Below are 24,642 nucleotides of genomic sequence, written 5' to 3' on the forward strand. Positions count from 1 at the left end.
GAGTGCAATAACAAAGGGTACACACAATGCAAAGGGAACCTACCCATGGTATCTTATACTAATTTATTTATAAAGCAGGCAAAAGATTATCCTCTTGATACTAAGAGAATATATAACAAGAGTAAAACGTGCAGGAAGGCAGACAGATGTACTGCCAAGTTATATGGGTATGTTTTCAGTAACCGCCTAAAGTGCAACACATATGACGAGGTGAAAAGGTTTATAGGTAAACAATTCCAGTGTTTAACTGCTCTATTGAATAGGGTGGTCTCCAATGGTGAGAGTTCTTGCATCAACAGCAGACAGTAGGAAAAAGTGGGACGCCAGGAGATGACTTTGGAGGCCACAAAAACTGATTTTTCAGGAATGGCTTTTTGGACAATAGTGAAGACTTTGGAAATTACTCTGGAGTCAATAGGTAACTAATAAAAGGGATCTAAGCACAGGAGTAAAACGTGCTCTTCTTGTGCCAGTTAAAATATGAGCCTCAACGTTTTGCACAAATTCCAGTCAATTACGTTTTTTGAACAATACCAGGTAGATGGATCGGTATAATTCAATCTATTAATTAGATGAGAGCATTTATCACTGAAGTAAGCAAATTGGAATCAACGACTCGAAGGATCGTTTGAATAATTTGCAGTTGGGAGAAACATGTGTGGGGAATACTTGTGGACTCTGGAAACAGTGTGTCGTCTAGGAGCACCACTAGGTTGCATACCATTTTGGAAGCGTGGGCGAGGAGTCCAGGACATCCAGATACCAAGATCAATGTATCAAGATTATAGTCAATTGCTAGAGACCTGAATGTGCCCCCAGAAAAAAACGTGACAAGGGCTTGTCTGAAACACGCTTGTCCAGATTTGGAAACCTTCAGTGGACATATTAATTAAGAGGGTGCAAGGCAGTAAACCCTGTAGCGAGGTGGCATCAAGAATAATAGGTTCTGCTGTTGCTGCCAATGCAACAGGATTAAGGAGCACAAATGTCAGCCAGAAAGGCAGTGAAGAGGACAAAGAACCATAAAGCCACGGTTCACTTAAGAAAGGAGTGATGTTTTTACAAGGGGATTTACAGCTCTATAACTCAGATGTAGAGGAGACCATGTCCAAAACAGTCCAGCCTCTCGGTTTGTGGCATACTCTTCAGTGTAGGTGCTGTGCCTTCCACCACCACTATAGATCAACCAGGTGAATAACTATCCGTCATCTTTCATGGTTGGTTTAGACTGAAGATATCAATATGCCCATAGGTGCTATGTACTCCATGCTGGGTCGTCCTGCTTTTAAGAGACTGAAAGGGTTGAGAAGGAAGGGCTTGTTATATTACCTGTGACAAGTATGTGGTCAATGTTGGTCTAGTAAAATGCCTCTACTGGAAGTGAGCTTTACTTTGAACCAGATCATATCAATCACCAGTAGATTTTTGTAAGCTCCCCCATTACCTGGGAAGCATTGGTTCACTCGGATGTGGCCAACGGGGGTCTTGACATACGCTCCACGAGGAACAACCGCTGCCTCTCTCTGGATTAGCTCTATAGTACCAATGAGACGGGTTTCCTCCTTGATTGGGATCTTAAAAGAAAAAGAAAATAATGGCAGGGTGTTAAATTATTCTAACTTTAATTGCCTTTAGATAACGTACTGATTTCATACTACACATTTAATATTCGATATATGCTGTGTTTCTCATTTCTTTATATTTAACTACATTGTTATTTACTTTAGCAATTTTGATACAGGCGTTATTACTACTCTACTTCTGTTCTTAAATAATTCACTAGCATTTGTTCTTTCTTTGCTTCACTTATGTTTTCACCATCAAGGGAGTAGCCAGAAAAATAAAATACCCCCCACGTTGAGCCACTTGGAATAAAATTTCCTAGCAAAATGAGCGAACCCGACCCTTTTTATTCAAGAGATAGTGGGCATTATTGCCCAGATGAAAAAGCTTCAGAATGAGGCTTTTTTGCAGTATGATTTGAAAAGAACGTTGCCAAACTGCACATTTACCAGCATTGACTTCTTTCTTTCTTTCTCTGATTTATTCTTTCCTTTTTTCTCTCCATATTTCTTTCCTACTTTCTATTCATTTATTTTCTCCATTTTCATTCTCCCCTCATTCTGTATTTCCATTTTTCCTCTGGTTTCCCCATTCTTCTTTCAGGTGTCTTTTCAGCTCTCTTTCCTTCTTTGTATTCATGTTTGTTTCTTCTTGCTTTCCATCTTTCCTTACCTTCTCAAATTTGTATTTTATCATCTCCTGTACTTCCTTTGCCTATTCTCTCATCCCTCTTTTTTCTTGAATTCCTTCCATTTGCTAAGTCTTTTTTTCTTTCCTTCCATCCATCTCTCATTTCTACTTTTCAATGCCATTCTATTTTCAGATTTACTTTCTTTCTCGCTTCTCATTTATCTTCTTTGTTTCTTCCTGCCACCCCTTTTCCTAAGTTTTATTCTTTTCTTTCCACACCCATTCTTTTTCCCCTTCTCTCCTTCTCTTCATTCTTCTTTTGTGCCTATGTTCCATCCTACTTTTCTTTTAACGTTTCTTCTTTCAGTTCTTATTTGAAATGTCCTTTCCTTCCTTCAAGGTATTTAGTTGTCTCTAACATATTTTTTTCTGTTATATTCAAAACATTTCTCTCCCATTCTGTCACCATTTTTTACATTTTTGATTTCTTTCACCCCTTCCCCATCCCACAGTTGTTCTGTAACTAATTTATCAATCTTTCCTTCTGCTTTGCAATGACCTGCAACCCACAGATGAAAGTTGAGAAGGGCCGTAATACAGTGAAACAATGTAATTCGTCCCAGGCATCACTGCTTAAGCTGGAATAGCAGGGGCTTCGCTACACCCTTGTTCACCATTTTAGTTGCTTTGGAAATTCTTGTGCTTTTCTAATTTCATTAATTACTTTTTTTGCTCGCATATAGTTATGACTACAGCACTTAGGCTCTCATCATGGATGGCCACTTACTTCAGATGGGGCAGGTAGCGGTAGTTACTGGTGCCATTAGAATTACGAAATCCGCAGGAACACCACGGACCGCTTTACTTTCACTTGGAGATATCACTTCTGGTGAAAGTGTGGGCGAAAATGAAGAATCGCCAGGGGAATCGTGCTCAGAATTACAGATTTCTTTGGTAATTTCTCATTGTTTAGTGAGCCTCCAAGGACCAACTTGTAATAGGCTGGATTTTCCACACCCACACAGTTACTGGTATTCCTGGTATTGGTAATTCCAGAAGTGGAATAATACGGTCCCATTTCTCAAGCCACGTATAATGAGGGCATTAATGTCATACCAAATGTATCTATCTCTTTACAGATGTGCCTGGCTTCAGACTCAGCAAGTGCATTTCTTCTTTTCCTACTTCAATTCATGTACTACTTTTATAACCTATGGAATTACTTTTCCACTTTACTTAAGTAACTCTCTTTTTCTCTTCACTTTAACACTAACCTAGATTTGCTTCAACCTACTTTTTGTAAAACCTTAAGTTCTTACTTTAGTTATTCAAACTCTTCATGCTCAAAAACATAGCATGATTTCCTACTGACTTTACTCAAATACTTAATATCTTAATCTCTAACTCGGGGTCATGCATAATTTACATAGAATTTAATTTGCTTAATTTTTTATTTACTTTCTTTCATATTCATTGCCTGACTTACTCAAATAAACTCTACACCCACAGAAAATTGATATGATAGAGGTCATAGATATTCGCCTACCAAGCCTATTCTCCCATCATTTAAAGCACAATTGCCTAAACTGTATATTTGCTGCTTGACAAAAAATCCAACCTTGGATGAAACAGACATGCCAAATGTATTTCAAAACGTTATTGAGCACCCCTCATATCAGCAGATGGTTGATACAGACTGAAAACAAGAGTAATATATCCTTGAAGGGCATCAGAGAAATCGAAGACCCCAGAGAGAAAAAAAGAGACATGAGGAGTCAGGAATGGAGTTAATTATAAAAAGATATAATGTTCAGTGGACAACGGTCCAATGAATGAAATAAAAAGTAAGACTCTAGTTTTCAAAGCTGTAGAGAGAGAGAGGAAGCAATGGGCAGAGAGAGCAAGCAAATAATAGATACACAATGTGACACACAAAGCAATCATTGGAGGCTCAGGGGAACCATGGAAAGAGGGCCAAAGGGAATATTCACTGAGAATTCAAGAGATCTTTAGATAGAAGTAAATGTGCCCATCTCAGAGATTTACTGAGATTTATCACTATCATCTTTTTCCAGCACAGGATCATCTCACCGAAAGGAAGACTATCACAAGTAAAACGTTATAAAATTCAGTGCACAGCACAAAAGCACAAGAATATGATCTAACATTGTATTTTAATATTGTATTATGATTGCCTTTCTGTAGAGCTTCACACCGAAGCATATTAGTAGATGGGTAGGTCGATGCACTATAAGGAGTGCTTGGTTGTAGTGTGGCCTGTGCGGAAACTGTTCTGGTGTCCTGACATTGGTCGCTGCACTCAGGCAGGCAGTAGGGTGAGGATGAGGGAGAGATACAATCCAAGAGCTCTATTTTAAACAATTGTATTATTGCATCAGTTTGACGAGTGTAGGCGGTGCCTTACAAAGAGAGATCAGGTTCTGAACCGAGTTAATTCTACATTTTGTTTCTAGCTTCTACAATAGTCTGATTTGGACAAGTGAATAACACATGTTCAAAGTCTTGCACTCCACCATTACACAGATCACAGAAACTATTGGCTTCTTCTTTTGGGGACCACTGAAAAGTAAATGATTTTAGAGGAAGTATCCCGAGACGGAGTAGTATAATACTTTGCCTGACTCTATGCTTTAAATTAAAATGAATATACTGCTGCATTTTCTTATATACAATAGTATCAGCATATATTTTATACAATGATAATTTGGAGCAGTGTTGTATGTCTAGATCGAAGCTTAACCTTGGTGTTAAATGTTTTTAAAAAAAGCTTCAAATGAGCAGGAGTACAAGATTGCAGCAGATCGATATTAACATTTGAAGTTTTAAAAGCAATAGATACATTCCTACAAAATACATATTTCGGCTATCCTTGTTCAAATGTCTCTGTTTTTAGTAAGGATCGAAGGGTTCCTTGTTCCTTTGACGAGTGTAGGTTATGGCGGTAACTCATAAGGGAAGTGTTTTGGTCTCAGGCATAATGAAAGGTGGATTACAGTTCTCGAGAAGTTGTAATCCTTTAACTGAGTTTATGGTTGGAGTGGACTGAAGAAGAGAGAGAGATACATGTATCTATCAGGCATAGGCTCTGGTTCTTGGGAGAGAATGATCCAAAAGAACTTGAGGTTTGCAGTTCCCTTACGGCCAATACAATTTGTTTGTTTGATTCTGTATCATTACTTTGGGAAGAGCTAGGTCTGTATTTCCTGCCTGATTTAACATGAACAATAAAGCTGAATAGAAGGCCAAGCTGACTAGTCTTCCATCAAAGCACTTAATACTCAGAGAATTTCAGAGAGCCAGGACCAAGAAATCCCAGTTTCTGAGCTTTATAGTTATGCAACTATTTATCGGTTCGTTGTGGCACTATAACAGCATCTTGGAAGTGGCAAATGATCTGAAATTACAGTAAATGTAAGATATGTATTTGTTCTTATTTAGACCTATACACCACATGAATGTTGTCGACATTCAGCTTTTTTCCTGTCTTACATGTGGGCAAACCAAGACGTTGTTTCCTTTTCCCTACGGTCTGTTTCTTTTTCCCTAGTAGGGGCAGGCATTGTCGTCACCCTCATATTTGGTTCCACGACTAGAAAATATGCCCTGTAGTTCACACTCAAAGGCCTTAATCCCTACCAAGGTACTCATTACAAGTTGTGCTAATTTATCTGGAGTGAGAGCTTGGGATAAAATAATTCAGAATGAAATTAAATGTGTTTCGGGCCGGAACTATTGGCGCCAAAAACTCCAGGCCTGATATTGCTGGGCCCAGAGACATCGGGCCTCCAACAAAAGCTGCAGGGATGACGCAACAGGCTTCTGTATTACACCAGGATACCCTTGCAGGTAATAGTGAGCTTTACAGATACACATAACACTTGCCAGGCCCTGCGGCAATCCAGGGGGAGTACACAGTGCTCCTCTCTGTCTGATACAACTGTGCAAAACACTGTGCTCCACCCCCAATCACCCAACCAGCAGTACAGCATACACTTTCGGCCAACACCATCAACACCTCCCTCACATCTGGCATCTGCCCAGATGATTGGAAAAGGGCTGAGGCAAAACCCCTCCTCAAGAAACCTACGACATACCCCACGGATCTGAAACACTACCGGCCCATCTCTCTCCTCCCCTTTGCGGTCAAAGTCACAGAGAGACTCGTAAACACCCAGCTGACCACCTTCGTCGAAGATAACTCCATCCTGGATGCCTCCCAATCTGGATTCCGCAGAAACCACAGCACCAAGACCACCCTCCTAGCTGCCACTGATGACATTTGCATGCTACTGGACCAGGGACACACAGCGGCCCTCATCCGGCTCGACCTCTGTGCGGCTTTCGACACCGTTTCACACCGCACTCTCACAGCCAGACTTCACGACGCAGGGATACAAGGAGCTGCCCTCGAATGGATCCAATCCTTCGTCGCCTCTCTAAACCCATCAACATCAATTGCGGAGTCCCACAGCGATCATATCTCAGCCCTACGCTCTTCAACATCTACATGGCCCACCTCACCGCCATCATCAGACAACATGGACTCGGCATTGTATCCTACGCTGACGACACTCAGCTCATCCTTTCCCTCATGAAAAATCCAGAAGACACGAGACTCTGCTTCCAGGAAGGGATGAAGAATGTGGCAGCCTAGATGAGGGACAGCTGTCTGAAGCTCAACTCGGAGAAGACCTCATCCTCGGACCCTGCTCCACTGCCTGGAACCACACCTGGTGGCCGACCGCCTTCGGGACCCCACCCACCCCCACCGTCCACGCCCGGAACCTCGGCATCATCCTTGACTCCTCCCTCTGCATGAACCACCAGGTCAACGCCTCCACCAGTTTCAACTGCCTTTGGATCCTCCGTAAGACCTTCAAATGGATCCCCTCCGACTGCAGAAGGACCGTTACCCACGCCCTCATAACCAGCAGACTTGACTACGGCAACGCCCTCTACGCCGGAATCAACAAACCTCTCCTACACAGACTCCAGACCATCCAGAACGCTGCAGCCAGACTCACCACAGAAATTAGAAACACCTTTGTGACCCAATTTAGGTTTTTTCACTAACACTCGATCACCTAAATTCCATTTCTTTACTTTGACAGACATCCTCTCATCATACCTTTGCTTGTATTTGTTTTGATATTGAGACAACGCCTCTCTTCTTTCCCACTTCTCACACACACTATCATCACCGTTCTTCACTGGAAGCCAAACAGGATTAAGTTTAGAATTTGCCACCCTTCCTCTCAGAGCCTCAAAAGGTGACTTTTGCATGATAGCATTGGGAACTGTGCGATGTGCCCACCAAGTTTCCCTCAAAACACTACTAAACGTAGTTCTAGATTCTAATGCTCGTTGAGCACAACTTTTCACTACTCTATTCATCCTTTCTGTAAGACCATTGGCCTGGGGTGAATATAATGCGGTCTTCTGATGAACAATTCCAAGATCTTTAAGAAAAATATCCATCTCATTACTGGTAAATTGTACCCCGTTATCCGTGACCAAGTACTTGGAAATGCCTTCTGACACAAACACATCCTTTAAAAACTCAATTACAGCCCTAGCGTTGAACACACCCAAGCACTTCGAGACAACCCATTTTGAGGTGTAATCCACCAAAAGTAACACAAATCTTTCATGAGAAGGCATCAATTCAAACGGACCTGCTATATCTAGACCAACTTTGGTCCAAACTGCATCAGGAACTTCAACAGGTTAAAGAGGAGAATGATTAATGGTGCGAGATTTATCATTGACAGAGCATAAAGACAATCTTTGACAACAGACTCTACCATTCGGTCCATGCCTGGCCACCAATATTTTTCCCTGACTCGTGCCTTAGTAAGACTTCTACCCAAGTGCCCCTCATGAGCCAGGTTGACAATCCTACTTCTTAAATCACAAGGTGGAACTACTCTGTCACCTCTCATCAAGTTGTCCTGCCAAAAAGTAAGGTAATCTCTCACAGTCCAGTATGATTTCAAATCACAACCAAGATGGCACGAACACATGACCCAACACCAACGCGGCGTTCACTGGCTCACTGCCGAGAAAAGCGTCACTTTCAAACTCCTCACCCACGCCTACAGAGCCCTCAACAACATCGGATCCAAATACCTCAACAAGAGATTCTCCTTCCACACACCCAAGCGAAACCTCCGCTCCGCCGACCTCGCCCTGGCAGAGGTCCCCCACATCCACAGAAACAAGACCGGAGGAAGAGCCTTCTTATACATCGCAACAAAGACCTGGAACGAGCTCAAGGTGAACATCAAACGCTCCCCAACCCTGCACACGTTCAGGATGGACCTCAAGACCTGGCTCTTTGACTGATCCGGAGCAATCTTCTTCCCCCCCCCTCCCCAAGCACCTTGAGACCCTCACGGGTGAGTAGCGCACTATATAAACCCCTGTTTGATTGATTGACACATAGTAGGCAGAAAGCATGATTTTTTCTCCCTGAAATTATTAAAAAGTGCATCCAGAAAATCAGATGGGAGCACGTATTCCCCATTTCAGAAGGTAAAGTAGTATCCTCAAGTGAGACATGTCTTGAGTATCTACCGCCTGTTTTTCCAAAGATGAACAATACTTTCATGAGACTTGTTCTCATTTTAGTCAAAAGGAGAGTCTCATTTATCACCTCACAGCTTCTTCACTATCCACTTTGCATCAAAAACAGGTCTTGTGTAAAGATGTAGCACAATTCATCTGATCTCAATCACAATCAAAGTTGGATTTCCTACAAACATCCCAATTCAATTTACGAGATTTCAAGCTGGAATCAACGGTGACTTGTGTTATGTAACTAACTGTTCTACTTATCACTTTAGTGAATCTCTTGAGACAATTATAAAAGTATTATTGCGACAAAAGTGGCTTTCAATATATACATGTTTTTTTGACATAGGTCTGACTGACCAGAGTATTTCTTGACTAATATTTTACATTATTCTGCACTGAGTGCCACAAAGATGGACTTACACCCGGGCCTCTGCGATGCCACACTGCTGAGAGCCACCTAAAGTCTTGATGTATTTTTCTTTATCTTTAGAATCATATACAATGCTCTAGATTACTAGGATCTATGTAATAATCACATAAATAATTATTTTTGAAAAGGAGCCCAGGAAGACCTTAAGCTACTAAAATTTTTGGTTTTCACTCTACACCGAGTGAAAATTGTAGTGGAGGAGGCTGGGAACGATCGAGTATCTCCATCATAGTATAATCTCTTTGCAAGCATACTGGGATTTTCGAATTACTGAAACATGAACTTCTCAAGCAAGAGCTGTTCTTGACTTTAAAAACTATTATTTTACCTACAAATTTAGCAACCGCTAATAATACTCTTAACTATTAGTGTCTTGTAATTGAATTTTAGTTTGAAAGAACAGCAGTGGTTATAATTGTATCTCTTTGGTTCTCCTGCCACGCTTGTGGCAATTCATTCCTTAGGCATGGGGGAGGGGGCACCCGGCCACTACATGGAAGCCATGCTAGCACTGAAGATTGGGGCTAGCACCCAACTATACAAGGGGCCTTGGGAACGTCCACGGCTCTACCATCCAGGGAATTTCCGAGGAGTGCCCCCTACCCATAGCGGTGTTCTCCCACACCGCCTTCCAGATTGTCACTCATTAACAGAAGATTCTGGCTCAGGCGGGCATCAAACACTTCCATCTACCCACCTGGCCAACTTCCCTCTTCCACCAGACACACCAGCTGCCGGACACAGCCAATGCCGAGCATCTGTTGTTAGGAGACACACATCAGCTATCTCCTCCCCCCCTCCGGTGATGTGCATTATCCAAGCCGTCAACTCCCCAATACTAACATACATATCAGAACCATTAGTCACTCTATCCATCTGCTCGCTGACTTTATAGTAAAGGACCCCAACAAAATAAATGTAAGTGACATTAAATAAGAGGGTGCCTTTCTAACCACAGAGGGGACAGAGTCTGGGTCACTTGCCAGTGACCAGGGGCGCGATAGACCAATGCCCACCGATGTCGGGTGCATTAGGTGAGATGAGGTGAAGCTTGACTCTGCAGCAACGGGGACCAGGAGGCGTCGATGACGACCAGATTCCGCAGGCGAGCTGTCCCACGAAGAATGTCGAGTGCTTGGGGGTCAGTGTCCGGATTGAACACCAACAAGCCTTGGCACATGCAATCCACGCGGTCAGAGAAAATATGCTTCGGTGAGTACCAGCAAGGCACTGGGGACTCCCCAAGGGATGGAGAGTCAGAGCACGTCTGGAGCAACCAGGAAAGCCCTTTGAAAGTTAAGGTTACCCTCGCAGGGACCAACAGGCCAACAGACCAGGGATCGTGAAGGGACCTCGAGAGGAATCACCAAATACCAGCCCACGGAACACTCGTGGAGTGTACGCCGGTAATCTTTGGTGGAATCACTGCTCGGGGTCTGGACTACAAGTAGCCCAAAGCACAGCTGCATGTGTTCCCGGAAAGTAGAAGCTTCTGCAAATGGACATAGTATCCAGGGGTTCGGGTTGCATGGTCCCCACGAGGGATACGGGTCTCAAGTTTGCTGAGCACACTAGTCGACCACGGTGACGGTTGGAAACCAACCTCCTGTGTTGCAAAAGTCTACGGAGTCCTCAGGAGCTTTGGAGTTGAAAATCGGTCAGATGCATCTTTGGTGCCTGCTTAGCAGGGGAGTAACTCCGATACGCCAAGGGAGATTCTTCAGTCATCTAGCGCAGTGTAGATCGTACTTGGTTTCTGTAGCAGAGTTTCGTCCAGGTAAATCTAACATCTGTAGTCAGGGGTTCCTAATTTATACCCAAGGTAGGGGTGGGACAAACTCTGGGGACCCACCTATGGCAGGGTAGGACAGAGGGGTGGCTACACCCATGTCCTTTGTCCAGTTTTGAACCAGAGCAGGAGCCGACGGCTCCTGCAACCGGTTTGAGCTGGACTATGCATAGGGACACCAAATGTGCCCCCAGTGCAGACATCAAATGACTCTCAGAGTACACCCACCCAGCCCGAATACACTAAAACCTGTCTGGGAGGTGGTCACACCTCCCTGTGACAGGAAACCTATTGTCAAGCCTTACCCTGCCGGAGTTTCCTCCAGCAGCAGGAGGGCAGACTCGAGTCTGTGGCTGGCAGCATCCATCTTGTGATGCCAGGGTTGAGGAAAGCTGGTAGCGGGTAGACCGCTGCCCCACATTAGTGGTTCTACCATGGAGGAATCATACCTCCCACACACATCAATAGCTGACCAATGTTTCTCTCTGAGGGTCACCTTCTGCTAATAAAAGCCAATGGCTGATCCTGACCCCCATCATTCAATTGTAATAACACAGCCCCTACCCCCAACTCAGGTGCATCTGTTTGGACAATGAATTGTTTGGAGTAGTCTGGACTTTGCAGAATGGGAGCAGTGCACATGGCCTGCTTCAGGTCATCAAATGCCGCTTGACAGCTAACTGTCCACTGAACTTTCTTTGGCATGCTTTTAGAAGCTAAGTCATTCAAAGGGGTTGCTATGGATCCATAACCTTTGACAAATCTCCTATAGTACACAGTCAGGCCCAAGAAAGCTCTGACCTGAGTCTGGGTGGTTGGAGCAACCCAGTCCATGATGGTCTGGATTTTGCTCTGCAATGGTTGAACCTGGCCTCCACCCACAAGGTGGCCCAGGTACACAACCTGACTCTGCCCTAACTGGCACTTGGTGGCCTTGATAGTGAGGCCCGCTTTCTGCAGGGCCTCCAAAACATTTCTCAGGTGGACCAGGTGCTCCTCCCAGGTGGAGCTAAAGACAGCAATATCATCTAGATGTGCTGCACTTTAGTCTTCCAGGCCTGTAAGAACTTTGTTCACCAACCTTTGAAAAGTGGCAGGTGCATTTTTCAAACCAAAGGGCATCACCACAAATTGGTAGTGCCCACTAGGGGTAGACAATGCAGTTTTTGGCTTTGCATCCTTAGCTAATCTGATCTGCCAGTAGCCAGATGTCAGGTCAAATGTGCTCAGGAACGTGGCTGAGGCCAAAGTATCTAAAAGCTCATCTGCCCTAGGGATTGGATGGGCATCAGTCCTAGTGACTGCATTGAGACCCCTGTAGTCAAAACAACACCTCATCTCTCTCTTACCATTCTGGGTGTGAGGTTTAGGCACTAAGACTACTGGACTTCCCCAAGGGCTATCAGAGGGTTCAATAACTCCCAAATGCAACATCTTCTGGACTTCAGTCCTGATACAGTCCCTGACATGGTCAGGTTGCCTGTAAATCTTATTTTTAACAGGCAGACTGTCCCCAGTGTCCACTTCATGAGTGCACCAGGTAGTCTGACTTGGAGTCAGTGAGAACATATGTCTAAACTGATTGAGAACGTGTCTGCAATCAGTTTGCTGCTGGACAGTGAGGCTGCCTGCCAAGGCTACACCATCAACCAAACCATCATCAGGGGTCTGTGAGAGCAAGTCAGGGAGTGGATCACTCTCTTCCTCCTGTCCCTCATCAGTAGCCATGAGCAAGCCCATGTCTGCCCTGTCAACATATGGTTTGAGCCTCTTGACATGGGGCACCCTATGGGGGCTCCTGGGAGTTCCAAGGTCCACCAGATAGGTAACCTCTCCCTTCTGCAAAATGATGGTTTGAGGACCACTCCCATTGTCTTGGAGGGCTGCTGGAGAAACAGGCTCCAACACCCATACTTTCTGCCCTGGCTGGTAAACAGTCAGCACAGCCTTTTGGTCATGCCAGACCTTTTGCAATTCCTGGCTAGCCTCAAGGTTTTTAGTTGCCTTCTTCATGTACTCACCCATCTTGGAGCGGAGACCAAGTACATAGTCCGCAATATCCTGTTTAGATGGTTTGAGAGGTAACTCCCATCCCTCCTTCAATAGACATAATGGGCCCCTAACTGGATGTCCAAACAGAAGTTCAAAAGGACTGTAACCAACCCCCTTCTGAGGAACCTCTCTGTAGGCATAGAGAAGGCAGGGCAAAAATATGTCCCACCTGCACCTTAGCTTTTCTGGGAGACCTTTAATCATGCCCTTGAGGGTTTTGTTGAACCTTTCAACTAACCCATTGCATTGTGGATGATAAGGGGTGATAAATTAATAATTTACTCCACACTTATTTATTTATTTATTTGGAAGTTTTATATAGCGCTTAAAGACCCGGGGTATCAGAGTGCTTTACAGCATAACATGACAAGGAAACAAAGGCAATATAGTACAGTGGGTATCATCAAGGATATTGGGGACCAAGAAGAGCGAGGTCATTGGCCAGATGTCTAGAGATGGCTGTTGAGGAGAAGTTCTTTGAGTTGTCTCTTGAAGATCATGAAGGAGGGATTAGTCCTGATGTGGATAGGGAGAGAGTTCCAGATTTTGAGGGCATTCCCAGAGAAAGAGCAGGAGAGGGCTTTTTGTTTATGTCTTTTTGGGGGGATTAAGAGGAGAGAGTTGGAGGTTCTTAGGTTTCTTGATTGTCCGGCTTTTGTGAGTTTGGCAGCGAGGTATTCCGGTTTGCCTGTGTGCAAGGCTTTATGTGTGAGGCAGGCCGTTTTAAAGGTGAAGCGTGCTTCGATGGGAAGCCATTTTAGGGCCTGTAATGTTGGGGTGATGTGGTCGTATTTCCTGGTACCCGAGACCATTCTTGCTGCTGCGTTTAGGGTGGCTCTCATGGGGGCTGTGTGTGTTCTTGCTGGCCCGGTTAGAGTGGCATTACCATAGTCAAGTCTGGACAGAACTAGAGATTGGGTTGTAGTTTTTAGGTCATTGGGGGGTATGAAAGGTTTGATTTTGTTAAGGAGTTTTAGGTTGTAGAGGGCGCCTTTTGCTGTGGATTTGATGTGGGAACTAATGTTGAGGCTTGGGTCTAGATAGATCCCTAGTGACTTGACTGAGTTTGCTGGAGTGAGTTTGCAGTTAGAGAGTCAAGGTTGTTTATCCATTCTTGGATCTGAGGGGGTTGCTCGTGATTGGAGAAGACAAGGATTTCGTTTTTTTCTTGGTTAAGTTTGAGGTGGATTGAGAGTTAGCCAATTTTCTACTTTTGAAAGAGTGGAGTTGAGGCGGAGGATGTCATTGAGGGAGGAGATCTCGAGGTACAGCTGGGTGTCGTCAGCATAGAGGTGGTGGGCTATGTTTGCTTGTTTTAGAATGGCGATGAGTGGTTCCATGTAAATGTTGAAAAGTGTGGGGGAGGGGACTGAGCCTTGGGGGACACCTCGAGTTGAGGGGGAGGTGTCGGACATTGAGTTTTTGATTTTTATGAGTTGGGAGCGGTTATGTAGAAATGAGGAGAACCATTTTAGGACATTGCCGTGTCAAAAGCAGCTGATAGGTCGAGGAGGACGAGTAGGGAGCATCTGTTGGAGTCGAGGCAGTTGTGAATGTCATCTGTAATGCTCAGTATAGCGGTTTCTGTGCTGCATCCCTTTCTGAACCCGGATTGGTGTGAGTCGAGTAGGCTATTGGATTCCAGGTGTTGGTTCAGTTGGGAGAGAACACATTTCTCCAGGATTTTGGCTAGGAAAGGGAGGTTGGTGATGGGCCTAATATGTTTTAGGTCATTTGGGTCAGCATCAGGTTTTTTAGAAGGGGGGTGACTTGGCCTAGTTTGAGGCAGTCGGGCATCAGGCAGTTGATTAGAGAGCTGTTGATAGTCGTGGTCCACAGTGGTGTTAGGGTAAGGTTAAGGTTCTTAGCTAAGGAGGCGGGTAGAGGGTCTGCGTAATGGTTGGAGGGTTTGGAGTTAGCAATCACATAAGAAATGTCCTCTGTGGAGAGAGGGCTAAAGTTTTTCCACTGCTTGGGAGGGGATGGGGGACTAGGGTGCGGGGTGACTTTGGGGTCGATAGAGGAGAGGTCTCGGCTTCCGTAAGCATGCTGTGAGCTGGGGATGGGAGAGGTTTCAGTAGGCGTGGGGATCTACCGTGTTGGGATTGAGAGTGGTGGTCTAGGGAGAGCTCAATATTGGAGATTTTGTCATCAAAGAATTTAGCTAGGTTATTACACTGAAGTTTGGAGGTAGGGGGGGTTAGCTTTGGTGGGTTTGGAGGTCTGTCTCTGGATGATGTTGAAAAGTCCTTTGGGGCGGTTTTTGGCTTTGTCTAATGCGTTCTGGAAATAGGAGGCTTTCTCCTTGATTATGTGTTTTTTTTAGTTACTGCATTCTTTCCTGAGTTGGGAGAGGTTGATTGTGGATGGGTTCCCTCTCCAGAGTCTCTCAGCAGCTCTTACTTTTCTTCGTTCAGAGTTGAGGTCATTATTGAACCAAGCTCGGGAGGGGATGTCTCTGACTCTTAAGTTTTAGGGGGGCTAGTTGGTCAAGGGCAGTTGTCATTGTTCTGTTGTACAGAGTGGTGAGCTCAGCCGTGCTGAGATTGTCCGAACAGGTTGGGAGCAGTGATGTTATGGTTTCTTGAAGGGCAGGGAGGGGGATGTCTTTGAAATTTCTGGACCATTGGTGGGTGATTTGAGTTTTGCTTGGTGGAGCTACTGTTTGGTTGATGCTGAATAGGATGATGCGGTGGTCTGACCCTTCGACTGGGAGAATGTTATTTATGGTTATGGTTTCGCTTTTGGCTATGATAGCATCTAAGGTGGAGCCCTTGTTGTGGGTTTGACCCTTGCAGTGTTGGGTGAGCTCGTTTGTGAGAAGGAGATCATTTAGGGACTGTATAACAGTGTCATTTTCATTGTTCCAAGGGAAGTTGAAGTCACCCAGGATGATGTTGTCGGAGTTTGCTAGGGAGCACTGAGTTAGACGGTCCGAGATTTGATCATTGAAAGCCGGATAATTTCCTGGGGGGTGGTAGATGAGGTGGCATTTTGTTACTTTGTTGTTTAGGCATGTTATGATGGTGTTAAGATATTCGAAGGTTGAGAAGGAGTGTGTATCGAGTTAAACTATATTGATGTTGTTCTTGTTGATGATGGCAATGCCTCCAATGCGTTGGCCAATTCTGTATTTTTTAATGATAGAGAAGCCAGGGGGGACTAGGAGGTCAAGGAGCGGGTAAGATGTTTCATTCAGCCAGGTTTCGGTGAGGAACGCAATGTCAGTGTTGTTGCTCAGTATGGCATCAGCCAGCTCTATAGCATGCTTGGCTGCGGATCTCCAGTTTATAAGCATGCAGTTTACCATGTCCCTGTTGGAATGGGCTTGGGAGGAGGGGGGAACTTAGGGGATAGTTGTGCGTTGGGGGGGACGCTTAGTGGGCCTAGGTTGGTTGTTTTCTCTACCTATACCAGTGATTACTTGGATTTTGGAAGGTGGGCATTGGGATTCTCTGGGGTCATAAGTTTTGGCGAGTGTCAATGCCTCTCTTGGAGACATATCCGGGGTCGTTCTTTTTGGTCTGAGGGACTGGGAGTTGCGAGGGGAGGTGCGCCAGCTGGACATCTGGAGATTCGGCTGTTGAGGTGGCTCACTGGTGTTTGAGAAGGAGGGGAGTGTTAAGTGTTTGGAGGGGGAGGAGGGCGTACTGGTGTTGAGAAGGATTTTATTGATGGACTGGGTGATAGTGTGGAAATGGCTGGGTAGTAGGGACAGGTTTTCAGTTATGGTTGAGAGGTGAATCGGGGACAGAGGTAAGAGGGAGTTGAGTTGTTTTTCTATGCGTGTGAGGCGCTCATTTATTACTTGCATTGTCTCCGGGGTACGGGGAGGAGTGAGTTTGGGAGGCACATCCGACTGGGACTGTTGGTTGCGACAGGGGCTTTGAAGGTTGTTGCGGTAAAGGTGAGGGAGGGGTTAGGAGGCGGGTTAGGTTGGGGCAGGGGATCTGGGGTTAGGAGGGTTAGGTGGAGTGGAGAGGCGTGCGTCTTCCGATAGGTGGTGGGGGGGGATGGAGTGGGGTTTTGAGAGAGAGAGAGAGAGAGAGAGAGAGAGAGAGAGAGAGAGAGAGAGAGAGAGAGAGAGAGAAAGAGAGAGAGAGCCGGTGTGGTTTTGCCCGAGGAACGGGTGTAGGTTAGGCTGGTGCTCGAGTTAGTGTGAGCAGGGGGATTGGGGTGGGTGTTATGAGAGAGCTGAGGGGGTGGGGCTACTTCTTCCACATAGGTGTTACGCATCTACACATAAAGTTTGTACCCCTGTCTGATACTACCTCCTTAGGAAAACCCACCCTGGAAAAGATTCCCAGGAGGGCCCTTGCCACCACAGGAGCTGTGGTAGTCCTAAGTGGGATTCCCTCTGGATACCTAATGGCATGGTCCACCACCACCAGTATAAATCTGTGCCCAGATGCAGTTTGAGGATCCATAGGACCAACAATGTCACTCCCACCACAGGTAGTGGTATCAAGGGGGCCTTTGCGGTACCAGCTGCCTTACCACTGGCTTGACAGTTGATACAGGAGCGACAAAACTCCTCTGTGTCCTCTGACATATGAGGCCAATGAAAGTGAGGGACAATTCTGTCCCAAGTCTTGTTTTGGCCTAGGTGACCTGCTAATGGGATATGTGCCAGTGTCAATAGGAAGCCCCTAAACTTCAGAGGTATAACCAACCTCCTGATAGCACCAGGCTTGGGTCTCTACTCTCTGGGTAAAGGAGTCTATCATCCCAGTAGATCCTATGGGACCCACCAGCACTCCCAGCAGCCTCAGCAGCAGCTTGCTATCTGAGGGGTTCAAGAGAGGGGCAGCTCAGCTGCTCCTGGCTCAGATCTGCCCTGGAAGGGCCCCCTGTCCCCAAGAACTCAACCTGATCAGGCTCAAGCTCCTCTGGGACAGTTTCTTTTTCAGGACTGAGATCATCTCCCTCAAGAGACTGATCTGGATTCTGAGTCAGGGGGAAGACACTCCCTTACCCCTGCTGCTCCTTTTCTTGGACGGCGCCTGGTCCATTTTTCCAGGATCCAGGGCCTGCTCAGTGGATTACATTTTTGCCTGTGACTTAGTCATAGCAAACACATCTGCAGGGATGCTCAGCATTTCTGCATGAGTCCTGGGTTCCACTTCAGCCCAAGCTTAAGTTTCCAAATCATTGCCCAACAAGCATTTAACAGGGAGGTCTGCACTAACCACAACCTTCTTAGGGCCAGTTACCCCTCCCCAGGTGAAATTAACAACTGCCAAGGAATGGTCTGTCCTGACATTGCTAGCATTGGTCACTTGGTACATCTCACCAAGTATGATTTGCTCAGGAGCCACAAGATCTTTTGTCACCATTGTGACACGTGCTCCCGTGTCCCTGAATGCCAAGGCCTTTTTTCTATTTATTAAAGGCTGCGGTCTGTATTTTTCCAGATTACTGGGGCGGACAAATAAGGAGCCCATATCCATGCCTCCTTCACAGATCAGTACAGCCCGAGTGGGAACTCTGACTAGGCCAGAGTCTACCTCAACTCCCAGGGTTAACCCTACTACACCTTTATTCTGAGTACCACCACTTGGAGCTGAACTAGGGGGAACAGTTGCCTTAGGGGAAATGGTGGTTGGAGTTGAGTCCTTGGACTTGTTTAGTCACTAGTCCAATGGGTCTTCTGTTTACAGATTTGATGTCATGGTTTCTTCTTGCCTTTACCTTTGTTGGATTGTGACTCCCCACCAGTAGCAGATTTTTGGGGCCCTTGAGAAGACTTCTGGTCTTTACCCTTTTCCCCACCCTTATCAGAGTTTTTAGAATCTTGATTCTTCGAGTCACCACCTTGGTTCTGAACCTTCTGCCTCACCCTGGTTCTGACCCATTTGTCTGCCTTCTGACCCAATTCTTGGAGAGAGGTCATATCAGAGTCCACCAGGTACTGATGCAACAACTGATTTTGAGGCACAGAACCACCTTGTGTGTTTGGATTCAGTTACTGTCCTCACATAAAAGCTTACACACAAGAGTCCATCATCTATACATTGACTCTTAATGTGTTAACCTGTTTTTGACCCCTTATTCTATAGTCCTAATTATGGTTAGCATGGGTCTGATTGAGCATTATGTCTGAGTATGTTTGCAATGTTAAAGTTTTGGATAATTGTTGGGTTTGAATGTGAGTGTGTGGGACCTGATGCACATATATATGTCTATTTGTCCATATGTCTGATGTTTCTCACTTTCATGTCATTATAGATATATGTATGTTTTTGATTTATTCCATGTAAATGTAAATTGATACTTGTATAGCGCACTACTCACCCGCAAGGGTCTCAAGGCGCGTGTACGAATACCGCTGTGGAACCCATCCTGGATTTCCCTGTGAGGTGTCCACTCCTGGGCACCCCCAAGGTGGAGACCAGGCATCCTTAGCGTTGTGGTGGCCGTTGTGGAGATTAAGCAAGCTATTGCCCAGAGTTGCAGAGTGGGACTCCATGATTGGAATAGGCACCGAGGCGAGAATTATCAGGTCCGTGGAATTTTAAGCCCAAGACCCGCCGAGGCGGGGAATTGAACCCTGGTCCCGGGCTAGACCTCTGCATCAGGGTCTGCCGCTCTAACCATTGAGCCACACTTCTCCACAAATATTTATTATTAAAATAAATGAAAGAAATTTTATAAAAATGCCTGTGTGATGTGATGATGATCACTTGTACCTAGTTAGCCCCATGATATGTTGTATTCCCTGACCCCATTGGGGCATAGTTTATCATACATATAGGCAGGTTGAGTTCTGTAGCAGTAATCTATGTGTTTTCCCCTATTTTTCCTGCCTATCATCAGTCTATGGGCCCCCCTTCTTAGTGGCAACAACTGATTTTGACAATTATTAAGGATCTGCTCCCTAATAATTAAATTGTACAATCCTTTAAAATCACACACTTTACTGCCAAGTAACCAGCCTTCCAGAGCACAATCTATAAAGTCAATCCAGTCTTGAGTCTGTACTTTTTGGGTATCTCTGAACTTAATCCTGTATTGTTCAGTGGTTACGCCAAACCCATCAATCAGAGCACTCTTCAAGACTTTGTAATTATCTGCATCCTCTTCTCTAACAGTGAGGAGCTTGTCTCTACCTTTGTCTGCAAAGGAGAGCCACAGGATTGCTGCTCACTGCTCCTGAGGGCCTCTCTGTAATTTACAGGGGAAACAACCTTTACAACGCAACTTTTACAACGCACTACCATTACAACAAAACTTTTACAATGCAACATCCATTACAACGCATGTCTTTACAACGCAACCATTACAACGCATGACACTACAACGCATACCACTTCAACGCATGTCATTACAACGCATACCATTACAATGCATAACATTACCATCCAACACTTACCCTACTGTTGCACCCCCTGGAGTTAGAATAGTAATTTTTACCCCTACACTATCCAACACTTACCCTACTCTTGCACCCCTGGAGTTAGAATAGTAATCTTTACCCCTACACTATCCAACACTTACCCTACTGTTGCACCCCCTGGTGTTAGAATAGTAATTTTTACCCCTACACTATCCAATACTTACCAAACATGCAATGTAATGTTATGTGTTGTAATGGTATGCGTTGTAAAGGTAGTATGCGTTGTAATGGAATGCGTTGTAAAGGTAGTTTAAAAATATTCATTGTAATGGCATGCGTTGTAATGGAATGCGTTGTAATGGATGTTGCGTTGTAAAAAATGCGTTGTAAAGGTATGTGTTGTAAAAGTATGCGTTGTAACATCATACATCCACTTTACAGGCCCTCTCCAGTGCAGTTATCTATTTGTGGATGTCATCCCCACTCTGGTAGGGAGGGGCAATCTTGTTCAGGTTCCTATGGTCAAGAGTATGCTCTCTACCTCTAGGGACACTGTTGCTGCCACCATGGGGCTCTAGCCCCAACTTTTTAGAAGCTCTGTGAAGCTCCAGGGAGTCCTTGTCTAAGGCCAACTGCTCTTTCTTGATCCTAAGCTTAGCTTTTTCAAACTCAAGCAGTCTGCACTTTCTATCATAGGAGGACTCTCTCCTGTGAGCAGTTGAGGTGCTATGAGAGACAGATGTCCCTACAGATGTACCAGAATGATCAGATTCCTGAGAAGGATATCTGGATTTTCTAGGTACACTGTGGGGTCTTTTTCATCCACAGGGAGAATTGGATTGTCCAGATTAGAATCCTCATGATCCTCCTGGCCAGTATTCAAGTCCATGTCATAGACGTTTTCACTTCCTGGCCTTTCCTCTTCTGCTGTCCCACCCACCTTGCCTGTCTCATCAGACCCTGGGGTCTTTCTGAGATCATCTAACAGCAAAGCCTCTATGAGGTGTTGAGTGTTTGGGTTTTTCCCTGTCTTCACTCTTCTAGATGCACACATGCTCCTCAATTCCTAAATGGGACATGGTCATACTTAGTAGGCAAGGAGCCACTGGCTTCTGCCCTAGAAGTCATACTAATGTTATTTGGCGTAGGCACCTACCTAACCTAGTGGGCACTAAACTCTCTTGAGTTGGAGAAAGAGCGTGCTAGTCCCTTGACTTACCCACTCTAAGTTCAGTAGAATCTACTTTATTGTAGACTTGATTATATGTACCTATGCACCTTTAGTGGTTTTCACTTAGTCACTCAATGAGATTATCTGGTAAAGCAATAGCAAGCTTGAATCCCACCCACTGTACACCAATGTGAGAAGTTGGCCTGGTATATGCTGTCCACTAGTTATAGTGGGCACCTTGTACCAGTCCAAATGACCCTTATTGATGACTAGGTTAAAGAGAACCTTTATTGAAAGCTATCCTAGTGGTAGCTATGGAGAGCAGCCTTCAGGCTAAAATAGCTTGGTTTACCAGATTATAACCTCCTGAATGACCAAACGAAAGGAGAACCACACAAGATATATATAAAAATATATGTATTTATTACTAAACACTCTCTACTAAGCTCTGTATGAGATTAGAGAACAAGGCATACAATATTACAGTACTAGAACAACAGTAAATAGCACAATACTCAGCGGGTCTGAGGGGGAGACCATACCATATTTAAGAAAGTGGTATAACAACCAAGACTTGACTACACACAGTGCCTAGAGCACGTACAATCGCTGGGACCCCAAGGAACCACCCAAGGTAGTGACACAGGGGACCCACGGGGGACGTCTGCAGTGAGAGAACACAGCCGCGAGCTCCGTACAACTTCTGGGAAAGTCGCGGTTGGAATTTTAAAGAATAAGGACACTTAGGAGAGGACTCTGAGCAAACCCTTTCAAACTTAGAAGGCTCTAAGGGCAGCACTCATGTGAGCACCGGAGTACTCGTGTTATCTAACCCAGGGAAGCCGGGTGCATAGGTGTCAAATGATGTCGGGAATCTTCGTCGTTTTCAATGGCGTGATGCTGAAAAGTGCTGCTGCCGTGAAGAGGAAAAGTGTCCAGTGTGATCCAAGCCTGGATTGGAGCTGAGAAGAACCTGAAAGCAGAGGGGGCAGAGTCTGGATCACTTGCCAGTGAACCAGGGGCACGATATACGAATGCCCACTGATGTAGGGTGCTTCAGGTGAGATGAGGTGAAGCTTGACTCTGCAGCCACGGGGACCAGGAGACGTCGTCGACGACCAGAGTCTGCAGGTGAGCTGTCCCACGAAGGATGTCGAGTGCTGGGGGGTCAGTGTCCGGACTGAACACCAACAAGCCTTGGCAACTGCAACCCACGCGGTCAGAGAAAAGATGCTTCGGTGAGGACCAGCAAGGTCCTGGGGACTCCCCAAGCTATGGAGTGTCAGAGCACGTCTGGACACTTGTGGAGTGTAGGCCGGTAATCTTCGGTGGAATCAGTGCTCGGGGTCTGGACTACAAGTAGCCCAAAGCACAGCTTCAGGGGTCACCGGAAAGCAGATGCTTCGACAAATAGACACGGTGCCCAGAGTTTCGGGTTGTACGGTCCCCACGAGGGATATGGGTCTCAGGTTTGCTGAGCATACTAATCAACCTTGGGGATGCTTGGAAACCCATCTCCTGTGTTGCAAAAGTCTTCGGAGTCCTCAGGAGCTTCGGAGTTGCAAACCGGTAAGATGCGTCTTTGGTGCCTGCTTAGCAGGGGAGTAACTCCTTTACTCCAATGGAGATTCCTCAGTCATCTAGCGCAGTGTGGATCATCGAAGTACTTGGTTCCTGTAGCAGAGTTTCGTCCAGGTAAATCTAAAGTCCTGTAGTCAGGGGGTTCCTACTTTATACCTAAGTACAAACTCTGGGGACCCACCTATGGGAGGGTCAAGACAGAGGGGTGGCTACACCCATGTCCTTTGTCCAGTTTCGCGCCAGAGTAGGAGCCAATGGCTCCTGCAACCTGTTTGAGCTGGTGTGGGAGGTATGATTCCAAGGTGTTTGACACCAAACACGACGTGTTTCTGTGCAACCGTTTTAAAGTTAGCATTTACGCAAGGTTATAATGCACTTAAGAGTATATGGTATGGCTGCATCACAGAACAACCACGGAGAATAGATTCCGAAGGCTGCAGAGGGGGTCTGCTCATACATGGGCACCCTCTCACATAAAACCCAGCACCCTGCCTTCAGGATTGATAAGGCCTGCCATAGGGGTGACTGATAGGTTTATATTTGCAGTGATAAGGTAGATATAGTGAACCTATATCTAAGTAAGGGGTGCATGCACCACCTTACACAGTCTGCAGTAGCAGACTTGGGGTGTCAGTTTGAGTGGTCTCTCAGGGGTGGCACAATAGATGCTGTAGCCCCTGAGAGGCCTCTGGGGTACCCATGCCCTGGGTACATAGTATACCATATACTAGGGGCTTATAAGGGTACCCCAGAATTCAATCTAGCGTATACGAGTATACCTAAAGTACATGCAATCAATTTAGAGGAGAAAGCAGCTATGCTGGGGTCCTGAACAGCAGGATCCCAGCCAGACTAAGAGGAAAACAGTGAAACATCAGCAACAAGTTGGGGTAACTATAAGAAGCAGATCCTACTCTCCTACAAATGTAGCCTTACGGCTAGAGGGGTCAACCTCAAAGCTGGGGAACTGGGTTCGAGTCTCGGCAAAAATGCTCAACATCCTGTGATTCTGGGCAAATCACGTAATATCCCCGTGCCAAACAAAAATGAATGTTTCCTCATGTAAGGAAACTGGTGCTCATGTAAAAGCGCTCTGATACCCGATGTCTTAGGTCTAGTTTGCGCTATATAAAACTCTAACATTCAGGTAAGTGCATCTGACTTGGCAACTATGGCGCTTCTGGCTTATTATTTGGTATAGGTGAACCCTGAGAGTACAAGAAAATTACTTGTAGGCACTTTACTATAAGGTTCTTTCTAAGCCAAAGCCAATACCAACATAAAGAGTATATATTTCACGTTTTATCATAAATAGAGGTCTATAACTACATTTTCAATTTTCAGGTCAGGCAGACTGATTTGCAATATCACCTTTGGCATTTTATAAATAAAAGTAGTTTATCTGTTAGTTATAATATGTCAATTGTGACATTGCAAATCAGTCTGCCTGACCTCAACATGGATACTGTAGTTATGCAGAAATGGCGATCTTT

The 24,642-nt window shown here is 45.4% G+C and overlaps 1 protein-coding gene across 1 annotated transcript in view; it reads right to left on the minus strand.

Annotated features, from left to right (window-relative positions):
- RSPH9 (radial spoke head component 9) overlaps positions 1-24,642 on the minus strand; it is a 158,090-nt gene that overhangs the window by 118,747 nt on the left and 14,701 nt on the right. Inside the window, exon 3 of the mRNA XM_078646700.1 lies at positions 1,445-1,574. Within this exon, the coding sequence (XP_078502826.1) occupies positions 1,445-1,574 (130 nt within the window). The remainder of the gene's footprint in view (positions 1-1,444; positions 1,575-24,642) is intronic.

Source organism: Lissotriton helveticus, chromosome 6, assembly GCF_964261635.1.
Source record: "Lissotriton helveticus chromosome 6, aLisHel1.1, whole genome shotgun sequence".
In the NCBI taxonomy this organism is placed as follows: domain Eukaryota; kingdom Metazoa; phylum Chordata; class Amphibia; order Caudata; family Salamandridae; genus Lissotriton; species Lissotriton helveticus.